General features: G+C 34.5%; 1 protein-coding gene across 1 annotated transcript; it reads left to right on the forward strand.

Annotated features, from left to right (window-relative positions):
• The first annotated feature begins 17,158 nt into the window (after positions 1-17,158).
• On the forward strand, positions 17,159-20,298 carry LOC113776385 (histone-lysine N-methyltransferase ATXR3-like). The gene is made up of 4 exons (XM_027321527.1): positions 17,159-17,325; positions 17,522-19,906; positions 20,027-20,083; positions 20,174-20,298. Exons 2-4 carry the CDS (start codon positions 17,671-17,673, stop codon positions 20,296-20,298), a joined length of 2,418 nt encoding a protein of 805 aa, XP_027177328.1. The 5' UTR covers positions 17,159-17,325; positions 17,522-17,670.
• The last annotated feature ends 1,340 nt before the right edge of the window (positions 20,299-21,638 follow it).

Raw genomic sequence — 21,638 nt, forward strand, 5'->3', positions numbered from 1 at the left:
GACTTTTGGTACAAGTGGGCACTGTCGATGCCATTTTCTACACCATCTTCATTGTTCATGCGACTAGAACTATCCATTTTCATGCCCAAAAAAGATGAAAAAGAAAAAGCAAGAGGCTTTATGCCTAATCTTCAAAAGTAGTACTATCTTTCTACACTACGTTTTTGTCCGGCGATTTCCCCAATTTTGACCTTGTAAAATGAGTAGTAATTTAGGGGCTAAATAGATAATAGATTCACTGAGTGTGTTTGGATTGCTAAATTATCTCAAATAATATTTTGTTTGCATCATAAGCACATTTCTCAATTCACCTTTTAATATTCACAACTATTTTTTTATCGCATGTGCATAACATCACAAAAAATACAACAGTAATTAATTCAAATAATACTCTATCCAAAGACACTCACTATTTTTTTTTATAAACAGATAATTTTTATTAATAAAACAGCACTAAAACATATTAATAGATAAAACAGCACTCAAGCAGCCACTAATGTTAATAATTACATCATCCATACGTCACACGTATAAGAAATAGAAGAAAACTTCATTTTAACCCGAAAAAATCAACAAAACATATTACGTTTAACATCAAATTGTCGCAAATTAATTATAGATTCGCAATCATTAGTGTATCTTAGCGTACTGATGAATTATGACTTTAGGAGAAGAGCTTTTGTGTCGTGTACTCAGGAACCGCGATTAAGTAGACTGGCTTGTTTACAAAACTTCAACTTAGGATCTTTAAGAATCCATCCTTTACAAAAGATTATAAGCTGAAGAGCAGAAAAACAAATTTAAACGGACTTGACAAGTCTATGCCACCAACTTTCAAAGTCACCCCGTATCAAAGACGGTACATCTCTGCTATTAAAGATATAGTAGTATATAAACGAGAACTTATGGGATATTTAGGTATTCGTGAAAATATTTCAGAACGATTATCTTAGCTCAGAATGGTTTAAAATTTTGTTTGATCAACTGAAAAGAAAAATATTTGTCCCACTTTTAAAATTTGAAATTCAAGTCTAATCGTGGCAGGAGAAAAAAAAAAAAAAGGAGGGTTGAATTTATAATTGCATAGTCGACTATCATGAGTGATTAGCCAATTGTTTAAAGGTTTCATTTGAATATACAACAAAATTTGCTGTGGAAAGTGAGGCTAAATTCGGTACGTAGTTGAAGAAAGGCCTTGTTTGGATTGCCGGTTTCCGTCGAAAAATTACATCATTTTTCGTGATCATATTTTCCTATTACCTTTTTTCCTCACATACATCAAATCGCTACAGTAATTTTTTCATGAAAAATCACGAAAAATGCAATCCAAACACAACCTTAGTATGACTGGAGACAAGTAGTTCATTCCGAAAATGACGAAGACTATTGATCAACCTGCGCTTTGTACGTTAAACATTTTGAAGTACTACTTGACAGTCATAAACATGTTGTATTTAAAAATGAATTTAAACGTGTCGACACACCAGTTCAATATGTTTTGGGTGGCTTTATATCCTAATATAAGAGGGCTTTTGGGTTAAGTATCAAAGTAGGAGAGTGAGTGAGAGGGATTTTGGGTTAAACACCAAAACAAGAGAGTTCGTTAATGAGTTATTTGATCTTTTGTGAATTGTCAAGAACCTTATTATTTCGTCAATTTTGTGGTATCAAACTTAGCAAACTGATATTAGAGTAAACTATCAATTTCAGGATATTGATCTAGCGCTACAAAAAAGTGGAGAAAAAAAAATCCACTAGAGCTCACTTAGATATTTTTGAGCTTTGGTCAGTTGGAACTTGTTGAGAGTTTTGCGGAGAAAATGTAACATGATCAATATTCATGCTTTTAGCCCATAGGGATCTAAATCTCTCATGAGTTTTGACTTGTTGGGACTTATTAAAAATGTCGTGAATTTAGCCCATTTGCAAGTTTTGACTCAAATCCATTGAAACTCTAGTTACTTTTTGACCTATTAGAATCCATTAAACCTTTTGCAATCTAGGCACGTTGGGATTTGTGAAACTTTTATGGAGAAAGTGGAATGTATTTGTTATTTGTGGATATTGGATTTAACGTTGAGATTTGTTAAGTTTATCTTTATATTCTATAGTTTTACAACAAAAAAAATCTCTTTTTGTTAGTCGTAAATATGTTGAATTTGAACGAGTTTAAGTGCGTTAATGTACCAATCTAAGAGAGTTTTTGGGGGGCTCCATGACTAATATAAGATAGATTTTGGTTTAAGTACCAAATTAAAAGAGTTTGAGTTTTTTGGCCGTTAAGTCTTTTGTATTATTTTGGATTCTCTTCTGTTTTTAGTGTTTGGTACTTTTAGATTTAAAAACACTTTATTCAATATTTAATGCTCTAAGGTGCAAGAATGCTTTTCTAGGGTTTTGTGCTTTTTCTTTTTGTACTTTTTTTGTCATCATAAATTTACTACTCCTCCACTCGTGGACGTGTATCATTCATCGAATCACCTAAATTTGGTGCATCTCTATTTTATTTAATTTTTGTAGGTTGTTAAGAATCTTAGGCCTTGTTTGGATTGAAGGTTTTCAAAGAAATATCTCTATATTTTTTGTAATCATATTTTTAAATTATTTTTTATTTCATGTGCAAGGAAAATCCAAGATACCGAGCGAGGGGCCGATGTGGGCTCTGGATCACTCTACTTGTGAAACAAATAAGAGAATTCGGAGTGACGCTTTCCTCTCAGTATCGCTCTATGCTCAATATTATTCCTAAGTGGGGTGAGTATAAGAGTGAATGCATACCCTTGGAAGAGCAAAATAGGAGGTATTCATCATGGTGGGAGGGGAGAGAAAGAGATAGAGGGTAGGGTTCATAGGCTGACTTTCTAATCCAAGATAGTTCGATGATGTCAAACCCTAGTGTGTCAAGGGGAGCCTATTATATCAATAAATCTTGTCCTCCCTTCGAAGTCGCATTCAGCTACAACTTAGAAGCTTTTAACCTTGGAGAGTTATCAGTTCATCAAAGCAATCTAGTGAATCGACAGCCGATGTCTAGGGAGGTTGACAGTAGTGATCTACATATTTTATATGTATCAAATTATTGTAATATAATTTTATATAAAAAAAATTCAAAAAATAGCAATTCAAACAAGAACTTTTGTTATTTTTCCCGTCTATTTTCTAGGAAGGCCTAGCAGCATACTTCACGCTAGTGATCTATGGCTTAATATTTGGGAAAAATTGGGGAGGGAAAGGGTTGCAACTTGCCGCCTGTTCATTGAATTGGTATTCGACAATTTGGTCAGTTGGCCCTTGACAAGAAAGAAAAGCTCCCCTCGGCAATGGATTGGAAGGCCAAAAGCTTGTGAGGCTGGAAACATGTTTGGATATAACTTGAGGATGGGGCTGCGCTTCGACGTTCATGCTGTCAAAGTAATCATTGCATTTTTGCATGATATATGGGGTTTGATTGATTGATGTGTTTAAATTTTGAGAATTGAAGGAAAAGGTCTGCACTTTCTACTACTAGTAGTAGTGGTAGTCCAGTAGAGTAGTATGCGATTATATATTATTATTGGGGGGTTGAGTTGACAGATGGAAATAATTAAACTTGAGAAAATTGATTAGATATTGAACTATTGATGATACGCTATTACTAGCTGTTAATGCTGAGCTGAAACATCAAACATGGCTCCGCCGGTTTAGATTTTGACATTTGATGATGTTAATTGCATTAATGGGGATATAAATACGTTCAGCTTCCGCCTGCTCTCATCAAAAGCGAATAAGGACACACGTGAGAAACAGCCTGCCAGTTTATACCGAAAAGGTGTAAAAGAATGGTGATAAGATAAGAGGTGAGCTCCTTTATTATTGTATTTCAAAAAATAAAAAAGAAGGTGTTTTATTGTGAATAAAGACTCATTTGCATTGTAAATATTTAGAATTTTTTTATCAAAAAATATATACTATAGCGAGATAATATATATAAAATAAAAAAATATATCAAAAAATTTTTTCTGCAAAAACTCGCAATCTAAACAAGGTCTAAGTACTTGTTTCAACTGCATTGATGCGCATACATCACACAATGCTTGTATAGTTAGCAACTTGATGCCATACTTGAATTATTTCTATTAGTTATGAAGCTACACGTAATAATAATGCGAAAGATATCTGTAAAAGTCATCTTCATGAGTGGATAAATTACAAGTAACTCATTTAGTAGGTGATTGATTAGATTAAGAACTAAAGTGTGATGAACTTGTACTTTAGGGGTTACATTCTTTACATATTTAGTGTCAATTATAATATAGAAAGTTGAATGTATAAATTTATTAGTTGTAGTGGGTAATTTAAGAGTAACTATTTTAGTCGCTAATAAATTAGATTTAGTGGGTAGCAAGTCAACTAAAGAAACTAAAGAAAGGGGGAAAAAAAAAGTAAGCTTGGGCTAAGTCCAAATGAAGCCCGTAAGGCTTTGTGAGTGGAAATGAACCACCCTTTGGAGGGCCCTTGCAGAGTTGAGGTTAAACTCTAAGATGAAATTTTGATGCGAGCAGAAATCAGCTCCCGAATCCAATTGACAACGCTCCCTGGCGTGAACGCAGAGAGTTTTCTTTGGATGATTAATTGATTTGGAAATTGTGGGCCACGAGGAAATGCGGACGGAAACACCGCAATGCAATCGTGGGCCTATGGCATAATGAACTTCTAAGATCGGTCCACATCGCACTCCAAAGGGTACGATTACCTGGAAAGACACTGGTCTACGACGAGGCTGCCGCCTTTTCCAATGTGGTACTAATCATTCTTTTCTTGCCTAATTAATTATTATTATTATTATTTATCAACCGTAAGATAACTGTGCGGTTCCAAAAGAAACCTACTACTGTACTACGTAGTTGCTGTAAGTAGTAATAGCGAAGACATAATAGTTAGAAGGGACAACAAAAAAAAAAAAAAAGAAAGAAAGATAAAAGTTTCATCGTACTTATAATGAAGCTTTAGAATGCCATTTTAAATGATTTACCAAAATATAAATGACGAGAAAGAGGTTAAAACACAGAGGAGTTAATTCCTCTACCATCCCGCCTTCTTCTTCTTGTAAAAATTGACGTAGACCCCGCAAGCATCTTTAATTCGAGTAGAATTCACAGGTTGTATGATTCATTTCCGAATTGTATATATAAAATAAAGGGTTAAAGAGTAGTTAATTCTACACGCATAGAGTAGTATATCTTTAGTCATTAGTTAATTTTACACGTTGTCCTACTTTTCTATACGGTCCTCGGCAGAAAGTAACAATGATTAGCTCTAGAATCTACTCAGGCCCTTGTTTGATAATTTCATTTAGTACTTAAATTTGATGGATTCAGATCGTAACAAGTTCAGACGCGTTTGATAACAAAAAATTAAACATCTGAATTAATTAAATGACACTGAATTTCGTAATGAAAACTTGCTCTAAAAAATAAGTAATAAGCTACTCACTTATCACTGAATGTGATATACATTTAAATGTATTAGATTTAATACTTTACAATTCAATAATTTAATGGATTCAGATTTCAGTTTTAAATTGAGTGTGTTTGGATTGTAAATGATTTGAGATAATTTTGTGAAAAAAGTACTGTAATACTTTTTTGATAGGATGTATGTGAGATAAAAAAATGATTGAAAAGTATATTGATGATGCAAGCAAGTCAGTGTGTGTAAATAAGGTGTAAATAAAGTGTAATTTTTTATAATCCAAACACTTATTGTTTGGATTAGCTGTTTTTTTGGGTGATTTTGAAAAATTTTACTGTAGCAGAGTTTTTAGAGTATATTTTGGAATATTTTTTAAATATTTAAAAAAAATTAGACTACTTTTTTGAGTATCTTTTAGACTACTTTTTAGGGTACCTTTTAGAGTACTTTTTTAGACTAGTAACTAGTTTTTGAAAAACTCCTAGATCCAAACAGAGCGATAACGATTATTTAACAACAATAATTAGCCAAGATAGAAATATTCCCAATTGACAACTAGTTATTGGTTTGGAAACTTATAAATATCAAACCTTAATGATTTTGTATAGGTATTATTTAAGATAAGCTTGCAAAGAATAATCAAGCATAATAAAATTTTATTAATTTGACACACATTCCACATAATTATTGCCATGTCATTAAACATATAGATAAAGAGGGGAAGCCCCCTGCCACGTAGGATGGTTGTCCGCCCATGTGTGGCGTGGGGATTGGTCAGTGGTGATGATGTGGAGTTGAAGTTGGACCGGTTTGTCTCCTTTTTTTTTTTTTGCCCTTTGATCAACCAAACGGCGTCGTATGTGGATGAATCTTCAACCATTTTTTCCTCCGCTTTCTTTCTCTCTCTTTCATTCAAGTGCAGAAGCATTTGTCCATGTCAACAACTCTTGAAGACCAGTTCTTATTGCTATTATCCTCTGGACAAAATATAGATAAAGAGGGGAAGCCCCCTGCCACGTAGGATGGTTGTCCGCCCATGTGTGGCGTGGGGATTGGTCAGTGGTGATGATGTGGAGTTGAAGTTGGACCGGTTTGTCTCCTTTTTTTTTTTTTGCCCTTTGATCAACCAAACGGCGTCGTATGTGGATGAATCTTCAACCATTTTTTCCTCCGCTTTCTTTCTCTCTCTTTCATTCAAGTGCAGAAGCATTTGTCCATGTCAACAACTCTTGAAGACCAGTTCTTATTGCTATTATCCTCTGGACAAAATTCCCTCTTCTTTCTTTTTGTCTTTTATTCAAAACATAGCAACATCAATCAATATCAAGAGCACTTGAAGACCGGTTCCTGTATAAAACTCCATTTTTTCCATGAGACCCAGAGGTCTTCCCTCAATTTCTGGCATTTGATTGTACTTGGAAGAGATTGCAATCTCAATTGGAAGGTCTAGATTTTTTTCTTCTTCTGAGGAGTGGGTGCTTAGGATTTGATGGACGATGGGCTCGAGACAGAAAATGGCTGGTAATCTTCTTCCCCTTCCATTCCCGGTTCTCCCTCTTGTTCTTCTTCATCTTCCTCCCTCCCTCAAGTAGTCAGGGGTAATTTTTTCTGTTTTTCTGAAATTTTTCCTGATATTTCTATTTTCTTGGCTAAAACCAGCAAATCTTTTTTTTCCCATCTCCTTCGTGTCCTTTTGTGAAACAATGAGGAAGGCGAAGGTCAATATTTCATCTCTGCTATCTGGTGCGAATTTCTTGAATGCAGATATGGTACTTTTCTTCCCCTTTCTTTTCATGATTAATGTCTCCATTTCATTTCTGTTTTATAGTTGATTTTTTATTTTTAATTAGAAGAAAAACTTTTAATATGGTCTGTGATGATGAATAATTGATGATTAGCTGGCTTTTAGATATTTATTTACTTGGTGTTTTGTTGTTCCCTTTTTCGTTCTTGCCTTTCTTGGATTTTTCTGGAGTTGGGAGAAAAAATGGCCACCCGTGAAAAACAACTGGTAAGGAAAAACATAAGTTTTGTTGTATCATTCTAATTTAATTTTTTCCCTTCCACTCCCAATTTAGGATTTGATGGACGATTTTTTTTCCTTTTTTTTTTTGTTCTTTTGGTGTTACTTTTCTGAGTATATTATTAGTTGTTGTTACAGGAAGGAATACGAAGACTTGAAGTTGACATCTCTAAGAAGTAGTTAAAACTGGTAATATTTATTTGTGTTCTACTATTTATGCTATAAACCATAGTCTTTTTCTATAAACAGTTTCTCTCACCTAATTTAGCATTTTTTTGTTTATTGAGGTTTTTGTCAGAGAAAGGATAAAGGTAAAAGTGATTGGAAGAATCAGCAAATTTCTTCCAGTGTTTTGTGTTTTGGGGTTTATTGTCTTTGTCAGAGTAAATTAGATATGAGTATCTTTTTCTTCTCTATCTTCTTTTTTTTCCTTGGCTGGTGAACATGATGAATCTGTTATTTAAACTACCTGGTATTCTTGGTAATGCCAAGATTTGGGAAGTTGTATGATGAAACCTTTATTTCATAGTCGATTTTTCTGGTTTTGTGGTTTTAATGTGCAAAGTGAAATCATTATTATGACTAAATTCCTTGAAGATGTTTTCACCAGTTCATGATTCATGAGATACATAGTTATATGAATTAGGTAAATGATGTTTCAAAAGCAAAATCCATGTAATCTACTATGAAGATACTGTCTTTGCTCTTTTAAATTATTGAAGAAACTTGGCTTGATCTTTGGCTGGAAAAAATATGTTCAGAAAATAGTATCCCTGTGCTTCATAGTATTGACCTTTGATGTTGGACCCAATTTTGCATTTTTAGAAAAAAAGAAAAATTGAAAAATACTGCATAGAAACTTCTCTAGAATTTACTTCCATATGTATATACAGTATTTTGTTCCTTTTGGGAAAATTTCATCAGTGAGATTATTTTTATTGTTTGATTTTTGTTGGTAAGACTTGTTTTTATACTCTCTCAGTAGATTTCTTCTCTTGTTTCTGTTATTGCTATTTTTTTTTTATGAATTCTTCTTTCTTCTAAGCAACTTTAAAGGTTCTTTTCTCTATTTGAATATGTTATTATTGGGGTGCATCTAATCCTGATCCTATTTCTGTAGCAGGAAATAACCATACTTCGAGTTTTGTTACCGGTGGATCTGCTCAATTGCATGGTGCTACCTAGACAAGTGCCTCACCCTGCTCTTCAGTATCAATTAATGATATTTCCGCCAGCCCTAGGCGTGCCTTCAAATGCTGAATGGAATGGGTATCAGGTAGTTTGTTTCTGACATCACTTCTCTATTTTACACTGCATTTGTCTGCTTGATGGCATTTATTGTAAGATTCATGTGTTTAATGTCCATCTGATGTTCAAATTGTGGTGGTATCTGACAGATGGTGTTATCTTTGCTTGCTGAACACCGTATATGAATTTCATTTGATACATTAGATGTCACAAATGCATTTGAAAATCTGTCACTGTTTCCAATTTGTGCTTGTCAACGTGTAAGGTTTAACATATGGGGTAATAGTGTAGTGAACAAGTGCATTTTTAGTTATAAATGAGGTGAAGAAACTAATTTTTATCTTTTTGTGCCACGGAAGACTATCTTTTTACTCACCTCTACTGTGATGAAGATCTTCAGATGCTGTGTTTTTTTTTTTTTTCAGGACTTTGAAGTTAACAGTGATTGTTGTTCTCTGTATCTCTTTTGAAAATTGATAGGAGGCTCTCGTTCCCATACTGCATACAAAGTCATCGTTAACTGCTTTGTTGTTCCTTTTTTTTATTGGTATATATGCATAAGCAAGAAATAGTGCTTTTAAAGTGGATTTATTCCGGATGTATTTGATCTCCTTTAAAAAAATGTTCCTATGGCATGAAAAGAGAAATCTATCATTAAATAAAAGGGGCTTGCCGACGGTTAGCTCTGCATGCGCTCCGGAGGCCAGGTCTTGTCCCCTATTTGTAACTTGTGATTTGTGCTAATAATATTGAAGTATTGTTTTAAAAAAAAGGGGGTTTGCAGAAACGTTTCAAACAATTAGAGATTAATGTGGAGAGAGGTAAGAGAAAATTATTGAGCTCAATTTGCAAAGAGGAAATAAATCTTGATTTTTGTTTGAAACACGATGAACCTCAGATTATGTACATGCAACCAACCAAAAATAAATAAATACATAAAACAGAGAGAGAAAACAGTCAATAGATTCATAACTTTCATCATGCATGTGAAATTAGTTGGTAAAGTGAAGGTTTTAATTATTGCGCGAAGTATTTCCATTGTAAATATAAGCTGCTAGATGCTTGTTACTGCCTATGAAGCTCAAGTTTTTATATTTAGTTTTAGCTCTCTAGTACCAGTTTTTATTGCTTACTTCCTGTAATAATGTCCGCACTTGATTTTTTTTAAGACTGATGTTCCTCCAACATTATCTGGAGGGTTGTTTTAACTTCCTTGCAAGGATGTCTCTTGAAATGGATTATGTTTGGAATAGATGTGTTTCCATCTGTTTATATGAATATGTTATTATTAAGGTACATCCTATAGTGGTTTTTTTTCTCACAAAAAAAAACATGTTATATCTTTGTGTTTGTTTTCCTAAAAATTTTTCTAAACTTCTCAATCACTATACGGAATGCAAGTCATGGTTTTCTTTTCTTTTTTTATCTCTCTCTTATAAAGATTTAGCTGACTTTTTCAACATATTTTTTTAGTAGATTATGTTGGACTTGGAGAGATGGCTGTGTTTTTCATTTTCTTTCTTCAAGTGGAAGAAGATGAAGAAGAGTGAAGATTAAATGATTGTGATTTTAATGGATGTTCCAACATTATTTTATTCACGAAGTGATTATTAACTTAATAATTTTTTTACAGTTTCTTTTTTTTCCCTCTTCTAAAACTCGCTTCTTGTTTTAATGGCAGTTATGTGATAGAAGAATAATGAACAGAAACTATTGGTAGGTTTTTCCTTTTAGTTATTTCATGTCTTTTCTTCCATGCAAAATGTTTGTTAAACTCCTAGCTCACAAAGGGCATTTCTTATGGTTCCCTGGGTTTTTAAGAACTAGAGAAGTAAGCATTTTTCATGTTTGTTTCTTTCTTTTGTCTCTTGTGCTTCAATTATTTTTTTCCTAAACATCTGGTCAAGTAGAAAAAATGGAACAAGGCTTCCTTTTATGTGTATGTGCGGTTAAAAAGTAAATGATTATTTTGAGCAAGATAATGAACAAATGATAAATTGTGAGATTGGCATTTAATGGATGGGAAGATGTCTGGCTGGATTTATCTCATGTCAGAGTGTTCCAATCCTTTCTATCAAAAAAAAAAAAAAAACTATTCCCTCTTCTTTCTATGCAACAAACAATTTTTCCCTCTTTGCTGGTGGGTGAAATACAAATTCCTGTATCTGCAACAAAAAGGTTGGGCTCAATATTGAGAAAACTAATTGATTCCCATTTAAAAATTTTTCCTAGCTCAATGCTCTCCTACTCGAGGCTTCTGTCTCAAAAAATCCTTCTGTTCTTATCTTTCTTTCTTTCTCTCTAAAAACCACTGGATTCTCCATTCCTGTTTTATGTGTACTTTTTCTCTTGATTAAATTTTCAACTGTAATTTTCTACTACCTTTACCCCCACTCCATAGGTATTTCATAGGTAATTTTCTTTTATTTTTTTTGAATTTGGATCAACATTGTTTGATTCAATCCTGGAATGTCATGCTTGCTTTGCTAAGCATGCTATCTACAGAACTTATTCAATGCTTGGCTTAAAACCTTAGGCTGTTAACAGTTGAAGTAGTTAATTTCAAATCATGTGAAGTGTGTGAAGTATATCCCAATTAACCGTGATTAACAAACTAATACTGACTGTGACAATCAGGGAATAGTGTACTTGATGAATCTACTTTGAAACCGGTGTTCTTAATAATATTGAGATTAGCAAAACCTTATAACCAACATTGGACTAATTTTGAGATTTTACAAAAAAAGATAAAATGGACAGCAACTCATAGAAACTTATTTATTATTTGCCTTCCCTATATATATAGAGTTTTGCGTTCCATTTCAGGGGTTTTTAATGGTCACATGTACTTGTGTTTTCTTTCTATGGGAATAGAACATATATCAAAAGTTTGGTTAAACAAGTTGTTGCAAAAGACTCAACAATCCATGTAAACCCTGTGAATATTGAATAGGAGCAATGTTGAAATTAATTGAAGACCAATTTTTTAGATGAATATTGCCTTTACTGTTTTTCTTTACACTTGTGAATATTGCCTTCACTATTTTTCTTTACACCTGAAAATTTTATAGATTCTTGATGCTGGAGTAATATGGACTTTATTGGAAATAAAAGCTGAATTACATGACCTTATTTAGAGTTGCATGTATTTTGGCTTTTGGGTTGGAGTATGTCATTAGAATATAAAGACATCCTCTCTGGTGAAGTTTCTGCTTCATTTTTACGTTTTAGGATCTTCCTAGCCTATTTGATTGCATGATCATTTTATTTCCTTTTTCACCTTATCTTCCATTGGCATTTTGTGTAAATTGCACAGCTTCATGATCAAGTTGTAGAAAAGTTTACTTGCATACCATCTCCAGGGATCTAGCACATCTAATACTTTCACTTTGGTAAGAACTCAGGTTACCAAGCAAGACACTTTAGCTTACCTGTAAGAATCTTTTCATTTCTGGACTTTGACAACTACTGTACCCAAAACAAAGTACCAAAAAAAAAAAAAAAGTTTCTTGCTTGTGAAATGGGTTGATAAATAGAAGGAGTAACGAATTTTGTACGAGACTATTAGTAACCAAAAGTGCAGATGTTTGTTGAATTTGTCCTGTCATTATTGGCATCATTCAAGGCTCTTGATTTATTTTGAACTTGGTTTTATAGCAGTAAACTAATTTTGATGGGTTATATCTTACTTTCTTTCTTGTTATAATACATGGCAGGTTCTCAGTAGTTTCTTTCAAAAGTTGCTCATTCACTTCTGGGACGAGTACAAATGACAGAAAGTTGTTATTTTTGGTTAAGTTAAAATATGTATTTATCGGAATCATGGAAGTTAAAGTTCATGTTTCGAGATTCTACAATACTAATTTTAGTGTTTTATCTATTTATTATGAATTCCTTGACTGTGAACAAGTGTCAAAGTTTACACTGTTAGACAAATTGTAAATGCAACTTTTTATAGTTTAAAATCTTTTACAATTGCAATAATATTTTTTTCAATAGAAAATTTATCTTTAGAGCGCAATAATTAGGTAAGATTAAAATTTCTCACCGTTCAATTTTTTTGATCCTTGGTTGTGTTACAGACATTTTGTAAAAAGGGCATAATTGGGCATGTAAATTTTAGAATTGTCCACCGCGCAAATGCGCGGTGATCCCCTCCTAGTCTACAGGAACGGGTAAAAGAAACAGACGTAGTAGTATAATCCCCGTTGACTTTTAGCAGTGCAGTTATCCTTGGTTCCGTTCCAAATGTAAACACAAGTCCAACCCAAGCCACAAAAATTTCCCAAAAAATAGGCTAATACCACTCTTATCATCTTTGTCTGGAGATTCAGATTCTATTTCAAAGTCCAAACTCCAATGTCCAAATTCCAGATCTTCATGAAACTTTGGAACTCCCTCCAATTAGAATATTTTGGGCCTAAAAGTTTGAGCGCCAAAACAAAGCACCCCACTTTACCAAATTCTCCCTACCCAATTTGTTTTCATCCAAAAATGCAGAGAAAGTACCCTTACTTGTTAATTGACAAGAATAGCCTTCTTAAGATTAGATGTCCATATGTAAATAATCACTGTGGCAGTAGACCATCTTTTGCCAGTGTGGCTCGGAGAGTAATTTACATTTGGTTTATTAGCTTAATACCTCGTAGAATCTGACTTGTAATAATTACTAGCATCATACTTAATTAACTACTGAATAGATTGATTATTTTTTTGCTTTACTACTAAATTGGTCAATGATAAGCATAATTGAGTATTACACCAAGTGCAATCCATTTCTTGACAACCCAACTGGCAATCAGTATGAATTATGAACCATCAAACCCCAATTTTTGTTTTGCCAAAGATGATGATGATGATAGCAAGGCAATTATTGAACAGTCAATTTAAGAAAGGAAAAAAAAAGGTATTGATTAACTACAAGACTCAAATTTGTTTCTTAATTCAAACAGCACATGTATCAATCAACAGCACTAGTGAGTTATAATATTCCTTTAAAATACTAAGTAGTACTACCATTAGTATCCAACAGTTTTGCTTATCCACGTAAGTAGAACATACTACCTAACCAATATAAATAGAATATAATACAAAAGAACCAAAAATCCAGAAGTAGTAAAATAAAGTACTCCTTGATTAATTACAAAAATGCCCTCTAAAGTATATCTATTTTTACACTTTGCTCCCTTACTTTTTTTTTCTCACTTCATAATCTAAATCGTTAGTTGACTCTAACATTGTGAGACGGTAAAGCCAAAAACATATTTATATTCTTAATAGTTAAATGCAGTAATTCCACCAACTAATTTTACACTTTATCCCCTCAATACCATTTTTTCCCAATTTGTCTGTTTATCACTAAAATCATTAGTTAAACTCCAATATTTTATAACACCCGAGATAAATAATGTCTAAAAAAATCAATATTCCTAACATAGTAATGAAAAAGTAATATATTTATAGATACGGTCCTAATTAAATTTCATCCTATAATTATACTTTTCAAGACTGAGAGAAATATCTTGCTAATTTCAAGTAGTAACGGGAAAAAATAACAAAAATTAATATATGAAATTATTATTAAAAGTCTAAAAATACTTGAATATTGTTAGTTTCTCTTTGTAATGTGCATATGGTTGCATTTTTTGTTTAATAGCTAGATATTTTCTTTATATGGGAGTAAGTATACAGTTTTTTTCTTTGTTGGTAATACTTTAAAAAGAGAGAAATATGGTTGTTTTAGGTTTAAAGTTTCTATGGTCATTTCTTAGTATAGCATAGTTAGATGCTATTAAAATTTGTTTGGATTGCTAAATTTTTCTATTTTTTTTTTGTTTCATCATAAGCATGTTTCTCAATCATCTTTTTATTTTTTAACCACTTTTATATTTCACAAACATCAAATAGTAAAAATTATTATGGTATTAATTTAAAAATTTTCAAGTAACTTTCAATCTAAACAAACCCAATCTATAGACCATTTTAATAATACTTTTGTAGTTTATTTTCTCACTAATAATTTTTATTTTCCCCTTATCATATAAAATGAGCGAAATATTTTCCTCTATCCAAAAATATATAATTATAGAGATAAAATTTAACAAGATCTATATCCATAAATATACAATAATTTTTATTATTATGTTAGGGATACTGATAATTTAAATATTATCTGTCTTGAGTAGTTTTAGGGACAAACAAACAAATTAAGAGAAAATAATACTAGAGGATATAGTGCAAAAAGGCAATATAACTCAAGGGGATTTATTGGAGTTAACCCTTAGGGGTATAGATGTCTTTTTGATATTTTTCATTACATAGTGTTAGAGTTGACTAACAGTTTTAGAGATAAAGTAAGAAAAAACAATATTAGAGGGTCAAATATAAAATTAGTTAAACCTTAAGGGGAGCTTTTGTAATTAACCCTAAAATAAAATACCCTTTGCTAAAGTTGGTCCTCAAATCGGAAAATGACCTCCAATGTCTTGAATCTACATTCTCAGCCTCTTTTTTTTTTTTTTTTTTCCTTTATCAAAGAAGGGGTAGGATTAAAGAAGCGATGATGGGATAGAGAGATTAGAATCTAGAATCTCTAATTTCTAGAACCTTAACCTAAACTAAAGCCTTATCACTGCATTCTTAACCTTGTATATATGAAACCTTAAATATGGAAAAGAAAATTTTCCTTCAGTTATAAAAGTGAAATATGAAAAAGAAAAAAAAAATAGAATCAGAAGGATAGAAAAAAGATGAATATGTGCATCTGGATATCTCATTATTTGGAAACACGTGAAAAATTACTTACATTATAGACTCGTTTTCTAAACTTTTTTTTATCTTTTCGATCACTAATTTTATTTTAAATATATCACATTATAAAAAGTGTTATAAAATTTTTTAAAAAGATGTTTGTTATCTCAACCTTTATAAATACACACTAATCTATGCCAACAAGGGCATCATTCCTTGGAAGGCACTTAAAAAAGAAACTTCAAAAGTCATAAGGGTCAATGACTTGGTGTTGCTAGCACCATGGAAGGCTTTGTGATGGTTTGCTTTGAGACTGGAACAATTGTCAACCATAGTAACACATAGGAAACATATAACGTATTTCATTTATTAGAAATCACAAAACTTGTAAGCATTGTCCATAACTTTGTAAACTTTAAATACTGTTCAAATGCATGACCACAGATTCATATTCAGAAATTTGATTACACTTTTCAAATTTGTTATCGGTTCTAACCACCAACTGTGAAGGACGGTTACCATTAAGATACTATTCTTGTGAGTTGGTCTATATACTCGACAGCAACCAATATATAATTCGTCAAAACACTAGTACACAACGAGAAAATGCTACCGCTACTTCAAGTTTTCGAAGGCATACATTACCAATTGACCTAACTGAAGTAACACCATCATCTCCAACCAGCCATACTTTAACCAATGAACATCAACTGTCCTTTAACCAATGGACAAGCCAATAGAGTAGCTTCTATAAAAGGGCTAAAAACCAAACAGATGAGAAGCGGAAAATATATATATACATAGACATACATACACACACATATACATATACAAAACCCTTATCACATAAGAATAGCAACGGTTGACTAGTAAAATAAAAAATTGTATTTGTTACTAGGCAAGGTTGAATGAATAATCCCCGATCCTTTCAAATCCAATGAATTACTCCCTCCCTTTTTTTATAACTGACGTTTAAGAAATTTGCTCTAGTGTACTTTTATCTGTCATTTTATTATCCCCATATAGCATTAATTACTTTTTCACAATTTTACCCTTTTATCTCTCTGGTATTAATACACTCCCATGCATTGCTTTTGGCCTAGTAAAACAGCACCATTTAGTACTATAGTGAGAGAAAACATGGGTGAATTGGACAATTAATGAGGGTACAAAAGGAAAGTAGTGTACAGATTTAAGCATTGAAAAACTTTTTTTAATTAGTGTGCAAAACCTTAAACGTCAGTTATAAAAAAAGGGAGGGAGTATAACAAAGCTAAATCTTGAACTTATAATTATTAGGATATTTAAATTATATTTAATTTATACAGGGGATGGGCCGAGAGTATCCTCGCCTCTCTGTGGCCCGCCCCATCTCCTCCTCTTCCATTCTCGTCCTGTTACTCCCTCTATTCGTCTTCATTGTCATCTCTAGTTGTCATTAGGATACTGTTCTTATGGGGCGATCCATTTGCTTGGCACTGATCAATTATGGATTTACGGTTATGCCCTTTTGCTTTAACAAAACAAAAATAGAAAATAATATCCCAGCCGAAAAAGGAAAATAGTAAAAAAAAAAAAAGCGGATTTAATCTACAGAGAGGAGAGAGAGAGATTCGTCTTCAGCTATTCTTATTTTTCGTCTCTGTCAAAAAAGTTTAAAGAAAATAAAAAACAAATCGATCTTTCCTTCCTTCCTCGTCAAAGGCTCTCTTCGCCTCGCCCTCTATTCTTCCATTCTCTCTCGACCTGGTTCATTTCGACTCGGTTATCTGAACTCACCGGCGATTCAACTCGTCTCAACTCATCTCAACTCCACAGTCGATCCCTCCGTGCGTCTCAACTCAGCTCTCCAAGTAAGTCTGCAGATTTCAAAACCCTAGGTTTTCTAATTTTGAAGGAAACCAAGATTGAATTGCTATTTATATTTTCTTTTCCAATCCCAAGACCCTACATTTTTGGAGTTAAATTGAATTTCCGAAACGTTTGATGCAGTTTCGTATTAATTCTTGGATTTTTATGTGGTTTTATTGCTGTTTATGGAAATTCTAGGGTTTTGATTGCTCGGAGGCCGGTTGGAGGCTTTTTTTTGCCGTAGTGGAAGAGAAGTATGAGCAAGGAAAGCCCAGGAGAAGTGGAGAATTAGGGTCCATTTTCTGAAAGGTGATTCCGGGGATTTCGGGTAGGGATTCTGGCATTCCATGGGCGATGGCGGTGTTGCATGCGTGCCTTCGCAGCCACATATTATGGAGCGGTTTCCTATTTGCGGAGGCAAAAGTAATGGTAACAGCACCAGCGGCACCACTACCAGCACCAGTAGTAAGAGCAAGCTTAGTTCATCTTCTACAACAACTGTTGTGAAAGTGAACGGGAAGACTATGAAGAAGGTGAAAAAAGTGATTAAGAGAAAACGAGAATTGGGTCCCAAGAGTAGTGTGAATAGTGAGAAAGAAGTTGTGGTTAGTAATAGTTGCAATAGTAATATTAATGGTAACAATAGTAGTAATGTTGTTAATAGTGAGGTTAATAATAAGGATGAAGTGGAGGAGGGTGAATTGGGTACTTTGCCAATTGAGAATGGCAAGGTGATTGTGGAAAGGCCAACAACTAGGAAGCATGAGATCAGGAGTGAGATTGAAAAGGGCGAAAGTGTTGTTGATAAGTGGAAAAAAAGTGGGGAGGTGGAGAAGGGGGAGTTTTTAGGTGGGAGATGGCGAAAACTGGAAGAAAAGAATGAACCATCATCTGGGTCGTGGAGGACTTCATCGAAAGAAGAATTGGAAAAAGGGGAGTTTGTACCAGATAGGTGGCGCAAAAGTGAGGTGGTAATGAAGGATGATTACAGCTACTCGAGAACAAGAAGGTATGATTATGCCAAAGACAAAGGATGGAAAGGTGAGCGTGAGTGGACGCCTCCACCTCTGCCTTCTTCTGGGAAGTATTTGAATGAGAAGGAGCTCAGTAGAAGTGCGAATCAGCTTACAAAGAGGGGTTCTAGATATGAAGATGGTATTTTTGACAGGACTCCAAGGATCAGCTCAAAAGTTGTGGACGAAGATGGTTATGAACTCAGCAATGGCAAGAGTTATGCTAGAGAATACTCTTCAGGTAACAGGCTAAAGCGCCAAGGTGCTGATATTGACAGCAGTGACAGGAAACATCGTGGTGACTCTGATGACTACACAAGTACTAGAAGCCGAAAGCTTTCTGATAATGGCACTCGGTCAATGTACTCATCAGAGCACCATTCACGCAGGTCTGTGGACAGGCAATATAGAAATTCTTCTTCTTCATCCCGGAATGTTCTCTCTGATAGGTACTCTTCTAGGCATTACGAATCTTCAAGAGCAGGCTATGACAAGTATAACAGCAGTCCACATCACTTTGAGAGGTCCCCACATGAGCGGGCCCGTTACCATGATCATCGTGATTGGAGCCCGGCCCATCGTGAAAGGTCTCCATATGATCACAGCAGGTCCCCATACGATCGGAGCCGCCAGTATGATCACAGTAGGTCACCATATGATAGAAGTCACCACTATGATCGTAGGAAGCGCAGCCCGAGTTATTCAGAGTGGTCTCCACAAAATCAAGCTCGGTATCTGAGGGGTCGAAGCCCAAGTTTTTTGGAACGGTCTCCTCCTGATCATGGGAAGCCCCGTGAACCCAATCGAAAGAATGGGGCAAGCAAAAAGAGTAATGGTGGAAATAGAGGGGCAGATGAGAAACCTCCCAACCAGAAGGCTCCAATTGGAAGAGATTTGCGGATGTCAGTTAAAGAATCTGAGGATAGAAGTCACATGGATATTGTTGATGTTTCCAAGGTTAGAAATGTAGTTCCGCCCTCAAACAAGGAAGAACATTCTCAAGTTCCTGAAGTGACGGGTAAGGAAGTTCCTCAGGAAAATGGATGTGCTGAGGAGCTGGTCTCAATGGAAGAAGATATGGACATATGCAATACGCCACCACATGAACCTGTGGTGGATGATGCAGCCACTGGGAAATGGTTTTATCTTGATCACCTGGGAGTGGAGCAGGGCCCTTCCAGATTATCTGACTTAAAGAAATTAGTGGAAGAAGGTTTTCTTGTGTCAGATCACTTGATCAAGCATCTGGATAGTGATAGATGGGTAACTGTTGAAAAGGCAGCCTCTCCATTAGTGACTTCTAATTTCCATTCAATTGTTTCGGATACTATCACACAGCTGGTCAGCCCTCCTGAAGCTCCAGGTAATACACTGGTCGATAATGGAGATTTGTCTGAAATTAGTAGTCAGGTTGGCCAGGAAAAGCCACCCCCTTCCTTAGATCCAATATCCTCTGGGGACAATCTGGCGTCTGTAGAGCCTCTGGAAGACCTTCATATTGATGAAAGGGTTGGTGCATTTTTAGATGGTTTTACAGTTATTCCTGGCAGGGAACTTGAGATGGTTGGAGGTAAACAAATTCTCTTCTTTTTAGATCTTGATTATTTTGCTTATTTTTAATTTAAATTTTCAATTTTGTTCTGGTGATATCATATTTGAATTTGAGTCACAAATTTCTTGCACCTTGCAGAAGTGCTTCAGATGACATCTGGGGATGGGGAGTGGGAGAGATGGGGAAAAATTGAAGGTAATATCTTTTTTTTTTCTTTTTTTTTTAGGTAAAGGTATTTTTGTTGTTTGTATCTATCATATATTTCTGGGTTAATTCCTTTTGTAGTTAATAGTAATCTTTTATTGGTTGGAAGCTTAGCAGTGTTGATCCATGTAGTCTTATACAAAAGTATGTTTATAAATGTTCTGATGGATGAGGTGTTTGCTTTGTTATTCTTGGTAATTATGTAATTTGCTTTGATCTGGTGTTCAATTTTCATTTTACTCTTATTATTATTTTTGCAAAATTATCTTTTATTATTATTATTATTACTATATTTATGTTTGCTCTTTAAAGTCAAAAAGGAAAAGAAACATGGTTTTAAGTAACTCTTATCAATATTGTCCTGGTGGAAAATAATATCCTGATAAGCCTTGGAAGGGACGCGAATGTTAGTCCACACCTCATCTCCTAGCCTTGCAAACGCTAATATCCTCACTTCGCCATATATTGCAGCTATAACACAGCAGTCCTGATGAGTGTGATCGTCATGCAAACCAGTCTTTTCATCCAGCCAAGGATTTGAGGACAATGCTACCTTTTCTACAAACATACTAAAGAGTTCCTGAGGCCTGTATTCGTGATGGTAGGCATAATGATCACTAAAGGCAAGCATGGAAGGAAGGGAAATCTGTTTACGGGTGAAGGGATGCACAAGACTAATTTGTAAATCATGGCCTAAAGTGAAGATGCATCCGTAAGATGCTCCCACACAGTTCCTGCCCGAAGCTTCGGGCAACTCAAATTCGTACGCCTTCAAAGTTGACAAGTTAAAGAAACGTCGAATTTTAGGTGCATCTTTTAATCCATCTTCATCCTCAACAAGCACGAACCATGGTGGTAAAGGAGGTGATTCCTCCTTCGAAGCATAACGGGACACAGATTGATATATTTCGCAATCAAGGCAGAAGAATATGTCATCAGTTTCTACCTTTCCCTTAGCCTCGTCCTCAGCATGCAGGAGCCAAGCAGGTACGAGAGGTTTCTGCTTTAAAGTACATGATGCAGATTGCCATGTTTTACAAGAAGCACAGTAAAAAATGTCATCAAGTCCTACCTTTTCCTCCTCAGCAAGCACCAGCCATGGAGGCAAAGGTGGCTTCTCCTTTAAAGTAAGCGATGCAAATTGCCACGGCTTGCATACTGCGCGGAAGACAATAAAGTCATGGCCAGCAAGTCGTTGGGCTACCTGTGCCAGCAACTCTGGCATAAGATTAGCCCAATCCGCCATATATCATGTCAAGCGCGAAGATGATCTGTGCAACAAGGACAAAAAGGGTTTTGCAACTAGTAACAAATTTCAATCTTAAAAAAAGAAACAAATACATATGGATTCCTTCAGCATGCATAGACACATGAACTACACCACAAAACGAATTTTATTGGAGAGTTAACAAAGCGTCAACTAGTAGTAGTTCTTTTATGAGCGTCATTAGGAGAGTCGATGCAATCTTTTTTGATGTTTATGTAAATATCCACAGCATTCTTACATAATGTGCACAACAACGGATTTCTCTGCTGCTCCTTGTTT

The sequence above is a fragment of the Coffea eugenioides genome, chromosome 6, assembly GCF_003713205.1.
Source record: "Coffea eugenioides isolate CCC68of chromosome 6, Ceug_1.0, whole genome shotgun sequence".
Taxonomy (NCBI): domain Eukaryota; kingdom Viridiplantae; phylum Streptophyta; class Magnoliopsida; order Gentianales; family Rubiaceae; genus Coffea; species Coffea eugenioides.

What these genes read in the sequence shown, in the direction of transcription:
- LOC113776385 (XM_027321527.1), top strand. Translation starts at nt 17,671, where the DNA reads ATGGGCGATGGCGGTGTTGCATGCGTGCCTTCGCAGCCACATATTATG. An exon ending in GGAACTTGAGATGGTTGGAG is followed by an intron (nt 19,907 to 20,026) that starts GTAAACAAATTC and finishes TGCACCTTGCAG; the next exon opens with AAGTGCTTCAGATGACATCT. An exon ending in GAGATGGGGAAAAATTGAAG is followed by an intron (nt 20,084 to 20,173) that starts GTAATATCTTTT and finishes TTCCTTTTGTAG; the next exon opens with TTAATAGTAATCTTTTATTG.